At 40.2% G+C, this 14,427-nt stretch overlaps 1 protein-coding gene across 1 annotated transcript in view; it reads left to right on the plus strand.

The window, feature by feature from the left end:
* LOC144483726 (transient receptor potential cation channel subfamily V member 6-like) overlaps positions 1-14,427 on the plus strand; it is a 170,437-nt gene that overhangs the window by 52,426 nt on the left and 103,584 nt on the right. The window contains exons 3-5 of the mRNA XM_078202269.1: positions 2,064-2,186; positions 8,144-8,284; positions 11,943-12,041. Coding sequence (XP_078058395.1) covers positions 2,064-2,186; positions 8,144-8,284; positions 11,943-12,041 — 363 coding nt within the window. The remainder of the gene's footprint in view (positions 1-2,063; positions 2,187-8,143; positions 8,285-11,942; positions 12,042-14,427) is intronic.

The following is a 14,427-nucleotide window of genomic DNA, read 5'->3' on the forward strand; positions in this document are numbered from 1 at the left end:
TGAAGAGTCAAATAAAACAGTGGGAAAATGTGTGGCTCTGTGAGATAAAAATGGAATCTGGCCCAAATTTTAAAAATGAACAAACAAGTCAACAGAGTAGCAGCAGGAAATATTCCAATATGAGAAATATAGCATATGATATAAATATACCTCTATAAGACGAAAGGGCAGTACATCAAGATTTAGAATCACATGGATAAATATATTAACACTACATAGAATGTAAAAGGGGAGGCATATGATAAAGTTAGTGCAAATATATTATAGATATTCATGAGGAATATAGTAAATGTGTTAACTGAGGTGGGGCGGCATGATGGCACAGTGGTTAGCACCGATGCTTCACAGCACCAGGGACCCGGGTTCGACTCCCGGCTTGGAGCACTGTCTGCGTGGGTTTCCTCAGGTTTCCTCCCACAGTTCAAAGATGTGCAGGTTAGGTTGATTGGCCATGCTAAATTAGCCCTTAGTGTCAGCGGGGGCTAGCTAGGGCAAATATATGGGGTTATGGGGAAAGGGTCTGGGTGGGATTGTGGTTGGTGTAGACTCAAAGAGCCGAATGGCTTCCTTCTGCACTGTAGGATTCTATGAGGTGAAAAAAGAGGTTAGATGGCCTAAAAGGAAATATGAAGAAGACTAACAAAAAGTACAGGTAACATAAAAGGAACTGGAACTCCTACAAGCATATAAAAGGAGGATAGGTCTGAAGGAAGAAGTCTTATTGTGGAGATTAAAAGAATGTTGGAGATACTAATTAAAGATTTTGCATTTTGTTTTACAAATGGTCACTTTTTTGAGTACGCGACAGATTGGTCAGATAAGGAAATATAGTAGATTTGCAGTGGTTAGCACTGCTGCCTCAAAGCGCCAGGGACCCAGGTTTGATTCCCGGCTTGGGTCATTGTGTGGAGTTTGCACGTTCTCCCTGTGTCTCCGTGTGCTCCAGGTGTTCCGATTTCCTCCCACAGTTTGAAAGATGTGCTGGTTAGGTGCATTGACCTGAACAGGCGCCGGAATGTGGCGACTAGAGGAATTTCACAGTAACTTAATTGCAGTGTTAACGTAAGCCTTACTTGTGACAAATAAATAAACTTTAACTTTACTTTAGATTTAGTCTGAATTGATTTTCACAAGTTCAATGAGGTGGCTCGTAAGAGGTGTTTTAATCAAACATAGGTGTTTGTTATTAGATGGAACCTAATAGGTCAATTGGAAAGTTGGTTGAGAAAACAAAGATTTAGGGTTAAGTAGGTGTTGCTCATAATTGAAAAAAGGTCGAAAGGGATGTACCATAGGGGGTCATGTTTGTTCTCTATATTGAACTTGGGTACAGAGAATGCAGTTCCAAGATTTGTTGACAACACAAAGATGAGCATTTCACAAACAGTGAGGCGTAGTAGTGAAATGGAAGGATGGATATAATTTAACGTGCATAAGTGTAGTCATATATTTTTGGGGGAAGTGGAGAGTATATTAAAAAGAATTATATTATGTGGATGGTCAGAGAGTCTCCGAGGTTCCAATATATAATTCCCTGAAATTGTGAATATAGGTAATTAAAGCTGTAAAAAGACCAATATAATTTTGAGTTAACCAATCTTAACCAATATAATTAAGACAGTGATAATTGCATCCTTTAAGAGAAAATCACATAAATATTTGAAGCAGAAGAAGATAGCAGGCTATGGAGACCAATAAATTGGCACAGTTCCGATGAATTGAGTGTCCTCCTTCTGTACTGTAAAGTTTGAATCAAACATCACATTTGTCCATGTTAGACATGGGTACAGAACTATCAATGGAACAGATATGGTGACGTAAATGACCTTTTCTTGTTGCGCTTTTATATGTTCTTATGTGGTAAAAGTGACTTGCAGTTCTTTTCTTCGCAGTATTTACAAAAAAAGTGGAATAACAGAATGAACAGTTGTAGGGACATATTTATTCATGCAACAGGAAACAGAAATTGGGCTTTTCCAGTGAATGTACCAGCTATCTTTCCTGTTTTACACTATGAATAGATGTATACCTATGCTATTAAATCTTACCTTGTTATGTTATAGGTGCTGTTGGAGAAACTGTGTTGCATGTTGCAGCATTATATAACAGTAAGGAAGCTGCAATTATATTGCTCAATGCCTTTCCATTCTTAATTGATGAACCAATTGACTGCGAGATGTACAAGGGTAAGTGGCTGCAATCTATGATTAAAATATCAGAATCACATACCCATCCTTCAGAAAGTCAGATTTAAAAATACATTTTGGCTTTATTTAATTTTGAATATTTTTTTACTACAAGCTCAGCTTTGTCAGTGTAGACTCATTTAATATCAGGCATAGGAATGGAAATAACCAGGATTATATCATGTCGTAGATGTCAGGGGAATTGATCCAAATAGGCATAATAACATTTTCTGGGTGAAATTTTAAGTGACGACAATCATGAGAAGAATGTTCTTCTGTTTGTTTCTCTTGCAAAAAAAGATCACTTACTTCTTCCTCTGACCTTGTCAGTCACTCTGAATTATTTTATTCTGCAATGTTCTGAAACAAGTCATCATTATCCCACTTTGTGTCCCCCCTCTCCATGTCTGATCCTTTCAATCTGGGACTGAATTTCACGGTATCCCGGGGATAGTGATGGTAGGGGGTGAGTGAGGGGCAGATGGGGAGGACATTATATTGGGCGCATGCCAGATCCAACACCATCCGCCCACTCCCTATCTCAATTTTGCCAGTGGTGAGGGAGGCCCACCCACTAACTGGCAACACAAGGCTGCAAAACCTCTCTGTATTATGGTGGTATGGAAATAAACTTTACAGTTGTTACTTACCTAATTGGTGAACAGGAATTATTACATTGGCAATGAGGATAAAAAAAGGCAGTCCCAAAATTGAGAGCATAAAACCCCAATGAAGCAGAGTTAAAGTTCAGAAACAGAACAGTGCTTGTAGATATGCCTCTATTCGGACAGATATCCCTTGATGCCTTTATGGAGGATTGGACACAGACTATTGAATGTTTGGCTACTATTTCCAGGCCAATGGAAGAGAAGAGGAGAGGAAGAGAAAGGCAAACGTCCTGGGTGTATGTGGGACCCTGGCCTACAATTAATCGGCCGCCTTATGTCCCCAAACGTGCCTGATTCCAGATCATTCATGGGGATAGTTGAGTTGGTGAAAGCACAATATCATCCAAAGCTCTCAATCATCCTGCAACAGTTTAAGTTCAGTTAGAGAGAGAGCCCCAAGGGAGACCACTGCAGCCTATATTGCCAAGTTGAGACAGATCTGTGAGCACAGTGACTTCGGAGCCACCCGCTATGCTGAGAGACGGTTTAGTCTGCGAGACAAATAATGAGGCCATCCAAAGGAAGCTGTTAGCAGAGGCAGATATAAATTTTAAAGAAGATACTGGAAATAGCACTGGTGATGGAGAGTGCTCAGAAGGGTGTACAGGAGTTATAGAGTACACAAAATGGCAGGGTTCACCAGTAAGGACGGGAAGCTGAAGTCAGCAGTAGCACCAAGAATAAATATGTGATTTTAAGATGGGAAGCTAATGCAGCCACAGGAGAACCCGAAAATCTACAAGAGCAAATCAATCGCCTAGGATTGAATAGTGTGTTATCAGTATGGGGGTAATCACTCCCCTGAAGCCTGCAGGTATAATGAGGATGAATGTTTTTCCTGCCACGATCACTTAAGGCACCAATGTAAAGTCAAGTCTACCCTGTCACAGAGTTAGCAATGCATCGCAAGTACATAATATGGAAGAGTCCAGGACGAATGATTTAAATGTTCATTAGTTATTCAATGTGAAAGCTGACAATGTAATCCCGATTACTGTGATGCTTTTGGTAAATGGTAAGCCATTAAAGATGAATGTTGACACAGGAGCCTCTGCCACAGTGATAGGAGAACACACGTTTTGCAAGAGGGAGCCAATCCATTGGGATTGAAGAGTACAGCAGCAAAATTAACAACTCAGCCCAGCTCTCAGTAACCATAATGTCATGCCAAGGACCAACTCTCCTGGACCGTGATTGTGTGAAGGAAATCAAGTTAAACTGGATGGAGATCTTCCCAGTGCTGGAAGGAGGACTGCCTGAGTTAATGAAGAAGTATGAGAACATTTTTTGTGACGAGTTGGGTAAAATAAAGGAGTTCCAGGCGAAGATCCATGTAGATCCAGAGGCAACCCCTTGTTTTTTTCAGGACTGGTACCATATGCCTTGTGAGAAAAGCTGGATAAGGAATTGAAGAGATTGGAAGAACTGGGTATTATCCAGCCAGTTCAATTCGCGGAGTGGGCAGCACTCAAAGTGCCCGTGATAAAGCCTGACAAGACCGTCTGCTTCTGTGGAGACTACAAATTAACAATTAATCAGGCTGGCAAGTTAGAAATAGTATCCAATCCCAAAGATTGAAGATTTGTATGCAAAGTTGGCTGGAGGTCAGTCTTATACAAAGCTAGATTTGAGCCAGGCATATCAGCAACTTGAGTTAGATGATGCATCCAGAGGTTATGTTACGATAAACACACACATGTTTGTTTCAGTACATGCACCTACCCTTTGGTGTGCTGTTGACATGCGCTATCTTCCCAAGAACAAAGGAGAGTGTGTTGCAAGGACTGCCACGAGTTGTAGTAAACCTGTTTTGATAACTGGATCGACAGAAACTGAGCATCTAGCTAACTTAGAAGAGGTGTTCAAGTGACTTAAAGAGGCAAGAGTTAACCTCAAGAAGGAGAAATGTACTTTTCAAGCCACTGAGGGAACCTACCTTGGATACTGTGCAGGTGCACAAGGATTACACTCCATGGAAGTTCAGGTTAGATCAATAAAGGAGGCATCGGCCCCCAGAAACACATCTGAGCTCAAGTCATTCTGAGAAATGGTGAATTATTATGGGAGGTTTCTACCAAATTTGTCAACATTATTCATCCCCTTATATTTGCTGCTAAAGAAGATTCCCCAGAGAGCAGCTTTTAACAGAGTAAAGCAATTGTTAGATTTGTCAAGTTTATTGGTGCATTTTGACCCATTTTAAGAATTGGTGTTAACCTGTGATGCATCCTATATGGTGTCAGTGAAGTGTGGTCCCCTGAGAAGGACAATGTATCTGAAAGACTGATAGGATATGTCTCGAGAACCCTCTCAGAAGCCAAAAAAGGTTACTCACAGATTAAAAAAAGGTTTGTGAATCGTATGAAGAAGCTCCACCAGTACATTACCATTGTTACAGATGAAAAGCCACTCTTGGGTGTTTTTGAAGAAGACAAGGCTATTCTGCCAATCACATTGGCAAGAATTCAGCATTGGACATTAATTCTGTCAGTCTACAAATGTATGTTCAAGCACTGGCCTGGAACATACATAGCAAATGCGGATGCGCTTAGTCTCCTGCCTTTACCAGAGAATGTAGCACCTCCCCCAGTACCACAGGAAATTGAATTTCTTTGAATCGTTGCCAATTTTGGCACAGTAAATCAAGTATTGGATCAACAGGGATCTGCTGTTGTCCAAAGAAAGGCACAGGATGCTAGTAGGTTGGGCCAGTGAGCCAGTTTCTGAAGAGATTAAGCTATATTGTAAAAGAAAGAATGAATTAAGTTGTGAAGATGGCATCATACTTTGGGAAGTAAGAGTAGTCGTCCCTGTACCAGGAAGGGAGTTGCCCCTAGCCAAATTGCACAGTACACATAAATGAAGAAGATTGCCAGGAGTTATGTATGGTGGCCTGGCATTGATGCTGACATTGAGAGTCTAGTAAAGCACTGTGAACTGTGCCAGTTGCAACAAAGATTGTCTACTACAGTCCCACTGCAGCCATGGAAATGGCCTGGACGACCATTGGTACGAGTACATATTGATTATGTTGGGCCATTTGTGGCATGACCTTCCCCAACCTCCCCTCCCCCTCCACTCTCAAACTCTCTTTGAAATCTCTTTGGCTGTCTTCATCCATCCTCACTTTCAAAAGTTCATTAAAACCTACTTCTTCGACTCTGCCTTTAGTCACCTCCTGTAGTCTCCTCCCTTTCCTGCTTGGGTCCCAAACTATGAAATGCCTTGGGATATGTTACTATGCTAAAGTTGCAACATAAATAACTTGTTAGTGTCAGGAAGGATGTTATACTTGGGAGTGAAATGCTTTCCTACATCAACATCAAACTCCTAGGTCAGGTGTAGTCCAGCTATCTGCACGCTGAAGTATCCTAAACTTTATGCCTGAGTCCTAATGTTAGGAGAGTATCAGGGTGATGTTTCAGATTTCAAAGGCAGCCTTGAGCCTTTTCTGACTGTTATAATTAATGTTGAATTAGGGGCAGCTTTGTACAGTGTAATCAGTAGAATCAGAAACTGCGCTATGCTATATTTTCATATTGACCCTAATAGCCAATAGAGAGTGAAAAGTTCTACTCATAGAATCATAGAATCCTGACAGTGCAGAAAGAGGCCATTTGGCCCATCGAGCCTGCACCGTCAACAATACCACCCAGGCCCTATCCCTGTCACCCCACACACTTTTACCCAGCTAATCTCCCTGACACTAAGGGGCAATTGAGCATGACCAATCAAGCTAATCCGCACACATCTTTGGAGTGTGGGAGAAAACCGGAGCACCCGAAGGAAACCCATGCAGACACGAGGAGAATGTGCAAGGCCGGAATTGAACACAGGCCTCTGGAGCTGAGTGGCAGCAGTGCTAACCACTGTGCCACCGTTCCACCCTTCCATCTGTTTGGACTAAATTTAAGCCAAAATCAGTGCAAAGAAAGAACAGTGTAATATTATCACCTAGATAATGCTCAGAAATTAAACTCCCATAAGTGTGACCTTAGATATGATGATTGCTCATCAGCAGTATGGTTTTCATAAAATGATAGCCCATATTAAGGCCAATGAATGAATGAAAGATGAGTATTTCTTTAGTTGTTTGTCTAGATATATTTGTATATTAAATAAAGGACTTCTTCAAGACATTTCTTCGCTTTTTTTAGTGGGATGTATATATGCTATCTGAGTTATGAGTAATTAAGATCATTGGCCCAGATCTTCCAGTCAGTGCTGATGCTGTGCACATTAGTGCTGCTTCTGAAGATTTCTGCGACCTGACCCTTTTCTGATTTTTCCGCTGGGATTTCTTATCCTGTCTGAAGCATCGATAGGTCAGCGCAAACATTCTTAGAGAAGACGGTTGGGCAAAGACAGGACATGCCCCTTTTTCACAAAATTGGTAGACTTATTCAGTTAGGTTTTTAAAGGTTCAAGTCCTTCAGCAGGTGCCTGGTTCAGTAGGTGGTTGAATCAGGGGTAATCAAGGTGGGGGGCACGGTAGCACTGTTGCCTCACAGCACCAGGGCAGGGACCCGGGTTCAATTCCGGTCTTGGTTGACTGTCTGCACGTTCTCCCTGCCTCTACATGGGTTTCCTCCAACAGTCCAAAGATGTGCGGGTTAGGTGGATTAGCCACGCTAAATTGCCCATTTTTGTCCCAAAAGATGTGTAGGTTAGATGGTAAATGTGTGTGGGGTTACAGGGATAGGGCAGGGGAGAGGTTTCAGTAAAATACTCTGTCAGAGAATCGATGCAGACTCTGGGCCGAACGGCCCCTTCTGCACTGTAGGGATTCTATGATTCTATGGGGGGGGGTTCAGTTAAGTTACACTGGCTAATCACTGAGTTAGACCATGTATTAAGCAGCATAACTTTTGCAGGGTAAGTATGAAGGTAAGTCCAGTGTATCTGACTCATGTCCCTGATGTTGATCTCCATGTCAGAAACATCCACAGAGGTTCCAGGGCAACTGAAATTAGCCTGTCATAAGTATAAACTTCCCACACAATTTTAACACATATGTGTATGTTCGGACTTCCACAGGGTCCTGACCTGCATCTCTTAACTTGCATCCAATCCCCAACAATCCGGATACTGGAAGTTTTGGGCCCATTATTATTTTAAGTAAAAATCAATTGCTTTCCTTTCCAAATACATATTTAATTGTATATTTTCAAATTATTAATTCATACAGCAAAAACATCAATCAAGTAAGTTGAAGAATACACATTGTACATACAATTACTCAACAAACTGTAATTTACAATAATACTAGAATAGATGATCTGTCTTCAGGTGAAACTGCACTGCACATTGCAGTGGTGAATCAAAATGTGGACCTTATTAAGGAGCTGCTGGCACTAAATGCAGATATAAAACATTCTCGTGCTGTAGGGACGTTTTTCACTCCAGGAAAAGACTGTCGATGTTATTATGGTACGGTAAGATTTCTTAACTGCATTTACAATAAAATGGTGTTCTGCGCTGCTTTCGCTGTTTTAAATCATGTTGCAATGGTGATACGTATTTGATTCCAATTCAGTTGGTAGTAGTACATGTTACACTTGATCTCAGCATCCCTGCTTTAAGGGTGGCAGTAGATCAAAAGGATCCTGTTTGTTATACAGTGATCCTGCGAGAAAGGGAATGAGAATATGATCTGCCTTGATTGTTCTGTCCCTTGCAATCAAATATCCTGTTGATAGTAACTGGTCAAATTCATAATTGAAGTGTTGCCACATCAGAGGGAGCTTGGAGGGATGCTAGTATTCATAAAAGTGCATATCCATAAGTTAAGTATATATACCCCTTTCAGGACAGGAGGGTAGAAAATTGAGATGGAGGGCAAAGAATAGTTTTATTTTGAGCCTTTCTCTCATGTTCATGTGTTTGTGATAATCCTTCTAGCACAGAAATTATTCTGTCTCCAGAGTTGATACTGACTCTCTGCGTTAAAGTGAAAGTAGGTGCTAACAGATTGGCAGCCCAATTTACACTTCTACCTGATATTTCTATTTCCATTGACTTCGATGAGAGTGACAGGCAAGGGTGAGATGCAACAGAGTCTGTCAATTTGCGAACACCCATTTTTTTTTTCAATTTGTGCATAGGTTGCTCTGCCCTAATTGTCCTCGAGTAGGTGATGGTCACTCACCTTCTTGAACTGCTGCAGTCCATGAGGCATAAGTGCACCCATGGTGCTGTTGCAGGGGGTTGGGGGGGTTTCAGGGTTTTGTCCAAATGACAATGCGATGGAAATTTAGTTCCAAATCAGAATGTTCTGTGACCTACAGGACAAAGTGAAAATCTGTCCCAATGTCTCAGATATAGTGTGTTGACGCTGAAATACTTAATACTATCCTTATTTTAGAGATTTTATACCAATAAAAACATAAAATCAAGGATGGAGAACGATTATTGAAACCCATTTTTATGGAAGTTGAATTTTCTCAATTGAGCATCAAATTGGATTGAATAAGCTGAATGTTTTTATTTCTATAAACTTTTCCTATGGTTCGAAATGTTAACCCAGGGCTAAAAATATTTTTCAGTATTTGTCATCAATCTACTCTTAAATAAGTTAAATTTATGTCCTCTTATCATACTGACTGGTTTGGCTTGAAGCAATGTTCTGGATTTACCTTGTGTGTATGTATCCTTTAATCCTCTATAAGTCTCAATGTGTTCCTGCTTTAACAATCTCTTTAATTATTTTTTAAAGATCTGTAATGGAATTGTTCTTTCATCTACTGCGGCTCTTTGTGATTTACTGAGTTTTCATATTCCCAGTAACCTCCTCCAACTCTATCGGATGCAGTTAGTTACTTTTCTATGCAAACAGAAGCAGTTTATTTAATTTAACTTCAGAATAGTCTTCATATGCCACACAGCCATCAAGACAGAGGTTTATAATGACACCCATAACTTTCAAAAGCAAAAGTCTTTAATTTGTACCAGAGGATCTTAGAAGGGTACAGAAGGAAACCATTTGACCCATCATGTCTATGAAACAGCTGTCCAATCAGTCCCAATCCCTAATCTTTCCTCGTAGGCCTGCATTGTTTTTCTTTTCATATATTTATCCACTTCATGTTTGCAATATATTATTGAATCTGCTTCATCCACCTTCTCAGGCAATGTATTCCACATCATAACTTGTTGAATAAAATAATTTCTCTTCATCTCTCCTCTGGTTATTTGCTAATTACCTTAAATTTGTGCCCTGTGGTTACAAAACAGTTTCTTCTGATTTACTCTATCAATGTACTAGAACTTGAATACCTCTATCCAATCTCCCTTTAACCTTCTCTGTTATAAGGACAAAGTTTCTCTGGCCTTTTCCATACAACTGAAGTCTTTCATCCCTGATACAATTCTAGTAAATCATCTCTGTGCTCTCTTGAAGGAATTACACCCTTCCTAAAGAGTGATGCCTAGGATTGGTCACCAGGTGACCTTTCTACGATTAGTGCTGCCAACCTTTTAAGTACCTCCTCTACATCTATTGTCATCCAATTCAATGTTCTTATTAACTCCTTCTTTATTGTCACACTGATAGCATCCACTTCTTTAGTGTCGACAGATGCATTTTGTTTTATTCATTCATGGGACAAGGGCTTGCTGGCTGGCCAGCATTTATTGCCCATCCCTAATTGCCCTTAGAGGGCAGTTGAGAGTCAACCACATTGCTGTGGCTCTGGAGTCACACGTAGGCCAGACCAGACCAGGTAAGGATGGCAAATTTCCTTCCTAAAGGACATACTGAACCAGATGGGTTTTTCCAACGATCGACAATGGTTTCACGGTTATCAGTGCATTCTTCATTTCACATATTTTTTATTGAATTCAAATTCCACCATCTGTCGTGGCGAGATTCGAACCCAGGTCCCCAGAACATTAGCTGAGTTTCTGGATAAATAGTCTAGCGATAATACCACTAGGCCATCGCCTCCCCATCAGCATTGATTTAGTACCTCAGCCATGCCTTTTACCATCACAAGAAGGTCTCCTTCTTTGGTCCTCACCAGCCCACACTTCCTTTGACTGCCTTTTTACTATTTATATGTCCTTCCTGCCTTAGAATTGATCCCAAAGTCCAAGGAGTCTGAAGACTTGTCTCTCACACTGTTTCTTCAATCACACGTATCTTCTGATCCTCAATTCACTAGCAAGGAGAGACAGCTGCATTTCAGATCCCACTCTATAACTAGCTGTCTAGCTCCTGAATCACAGCAGGACCTCAAACTAGTTCATCATTGGTCTCTACATGGACCAATCCTACTGGCTGTCCTCTTCCCTTTGTCAAATGTTTCACCAATTCAGATGGCAGGATACAACGAGAGCTCGAATTAGTTCTTCATTCCAGATATAATCAAAGACCATTTAAAAGTATGCTGTGGAGCAAATTTTCTGCAACATCCAACATATCAGCTCTTCAGAAAATTAATTAAAGAAAAATCTATTGCTACACAATTTTCATAATTCCTTCAAATTAACCACTTTTTCACTTCAATTTTGTTTGAGATTGCTAATGTTACATTTTCATAATTGAATAACAAGGACCTTGAGTTAGCGGACGCGCCTTCTGTTTGCCAGAGCAGGTTTACTTTGCATTGTGTTTTTGTGTTCATCATAACCAACTCCTTCCTCAATTCCTCCCAAGTTTGGATGGAGTACAGAACACAATTTTTGATACAAACAAAAGCCGTTTATATGAACACACAGAAAACAGGTTACCCACCTGGTTTCAGAACCGGTCACATGCTGCCGCAGGGCAGTTACAAGGTGGATTCTAAACAGACAGAAAATTTCAGATGTGCATACATTCTTCTTTTGAACTTGTTTTCAATTCTTTTAACCTCACCTTGTGCCGCATTCAGCAGATTCCTGTGAGAAACTATAAATTCTATACACATTTATGACTTGTATCAACTTATTGATGCATTCTCATTCTGCAGTGAGCGGTGTTAAGGAAAAATACTACATCATGATAATAGTCTGAGATATTTTTCTGCAAAACCATGAATCTTTGAAACTCACTTCCATGTTTTATTAAAATTGTGGTCATTAATATTTCTTTCTTTTTATATGTCAGGGGAATATGTTTTATCCTTTGCAGCCTGCATAGGAAATGAGCAAATAGTTAAAATGATTGTGGCACATGGGGCACCTTTAAATGCACAAGATAAACAAGGTAGGAGCGTTATTTATGTGTGTCATTTTATTTACTTCTGGTTCAAGCTGTTTACGTATTCAATGCCATTCATTACTTCTGCAAATTTCAACAAAATATCTTTGCTTAAATGCAATCACAACTTTTCAAATATAGCAGATTTTAAAGAGAATAAATAGCTTTGTAATGTCAGTTTAAAGCAATCACCTCTCTGAACAGAAAAAATGGAAATTAGTGTTTATTTGCGAAAATAAACCAAAAATGTATTTATTTAATTCTTGCTTCCCAGCCTACCCTGATCCTTCTCTCCCCAGATCTGCTGAGTCCAGATTCATTGATTGTGGTTGTTCAACAGTTTTTCGAATATCTGTTTTCCACTTTGCCGTGTTCCAGGTCCAATGTTTCATTGCTTATTCTCCATCCCCCACGTTACTCTGTATTCCCTTTCTATGGTTCACATACTATGTTAAGGTGACTGGACTTGGGCAGAGCTTGAGAACAAAGAGTTAAGGAGACTAGAAGTACATTTCTAACTTGAGAGGCCGGAGCAGTGCATTAGTGGCACTTTAGTCAATCATGTTCATTTTACAACTCAATATTGTTCCAAAATGAACATTCTTGATAAAAGGCAAACAGACATCAACAAATAGTACATCTTAGCAATCAGTCATGTCAATTTAATTACCAAGTTAGCTATGCAATAAAGTGGAACTACTTCAGTTATTTAAGAACATCGGAGCTAGAGTTGGCCATTTGGCCCTTCGAGCTTGCTGCACCATTCAACAAGATCATGGCTGTTCTTCTACCTCGACTTTACCTTCCCACATTGTCCCTAAATCTAATCCCTTACTACCCAAAAATCTATCAGAATTTGTCTTGAATACACTCAATGACTGAACATCTACAGCACTTTGTGAAAGAGAATTCAAATAATTCACAATCCTTTGAGTAAAAAAATGTTTCCTGATTTGAGTCCTAAATGACCAACTCTTTTTGCTGAGTCTATGAAACTGTGTTCTAGATTCCCCAGCCAAGGGAAGCATTTTCTCAGCCTCTACCCTGTCAGGCTGCTTAAGAATTTTCTGTGTTTTAATTAGATCACTTCTCATTCTTCTTTGCTCCAAGGAGTATCAGGCTAGCCTATTCAATCTCTCCTCATAGGAAGTGCAACCAAAACCAGAGCTCCCTGAATAGAAACATAGAAACTAAAAGCAGGAGTAGGCCATTTCGGCCCTTAGAGCCTGCTCCACCATTTATTATGATCATGGCTGATCATCAAATTCAATATCCTGATTCCCCCCTTCCTTCCATATCTCTTGATACCTTTAGCCCCGAGAGCATATTACATTTATCTATCGAATGACAAAAGAGATAGAAAAAAAGGTAAAGCAGAAAAAGGGGATACATGACAAAAGTCAGATTGATAATACATGTAAGAATCAGGTGGATAATGAAAGGCTCAGAGGGGTAGTGAGAAAGGTTATCAGAGGGGGGATTAGGCAGCCATGGCTGACAAAGGAAGTCAGGGAATGCATCAAGGCAAAAGAGAGAGCCTATAATGTGGCAAAGAGTAGTGGGAAGTCAGAAGATTGGGAAGGCTATAAAAACAAACAGAGGATAACAAAGAGAGAAATAAGGAAGGAGAGGATCAAATATGAAGGTAGGCTAGCCAGTAACATTAGGAATGATAGTAAAAGTTTCTTTAAATACATTAAAAACAAACGGGAGGCAAAAGTAGACATTGGGCCGCTCCAAAATGACGCTGGTAATCTAGTGATGGGAGACAAGGAAATAGCTGAGGAACTTAATAAGTACTTTGCGTCAGTCTTCACAGTAGAAGACATGAGTAATATCCCAACAATTCAGGAAAGTCAGGGGGCAGAGTTGAATATGGTTGCCATCACAAAGGAGAAAGTGCTAGAGAAACTAAAAGGTCTGAAAATTGATAAATCTCCGGGCCCAGATGGGCTACATCCTAGAGTTCTAAAGGAGATAGCTGAAGAAATAGTGGAGGCGTTAGTTATGATCTTTCAAAAGTCACTGGAGTCAGGGAAAGTCCCAGAGGATTGGAAAATCGCTGTTGTAACCCCACTGTTCAAGAAGGGAACAAGAAAAAAGATGGAAAATTATAGGCCAATTAGCCTAACCTCAGTTGTTGGCAAAATTCTAGAATCCATCGTTAAGGATGAGATTTCTAAATTCTTGGAAGTGCAGGGTCGGATTAAGACAAGTCAGCATGGATTTAGTAAGGGGAGGTCGTGCCTGACAAACCTGTTAGAGTTCTTTGAAGAGATAACAAATAGGTTAGACCAAGGAGAGCCAATGGATGTTATCTATCTTGACTTCCAAAAGGCCTTTGACAAGGTGCCTCACGGGAGACTGCTGAGTAAAATAAGGGCCCATGGTA

The sequence above is a fragment of the Mustelus asterias genome, chromosome 3, assembly GCF_964213995.1.
Source record: "Mustelus asterias chromosome 3, sMusAst1.hap1.1, whole genome shotgun sequence".
NCBI lineage: Eukaryota > Metazoa > Chordata > Chondrichthyes > Carcharhiniformes > Triakidae > Mustelus > Mustelus asterias.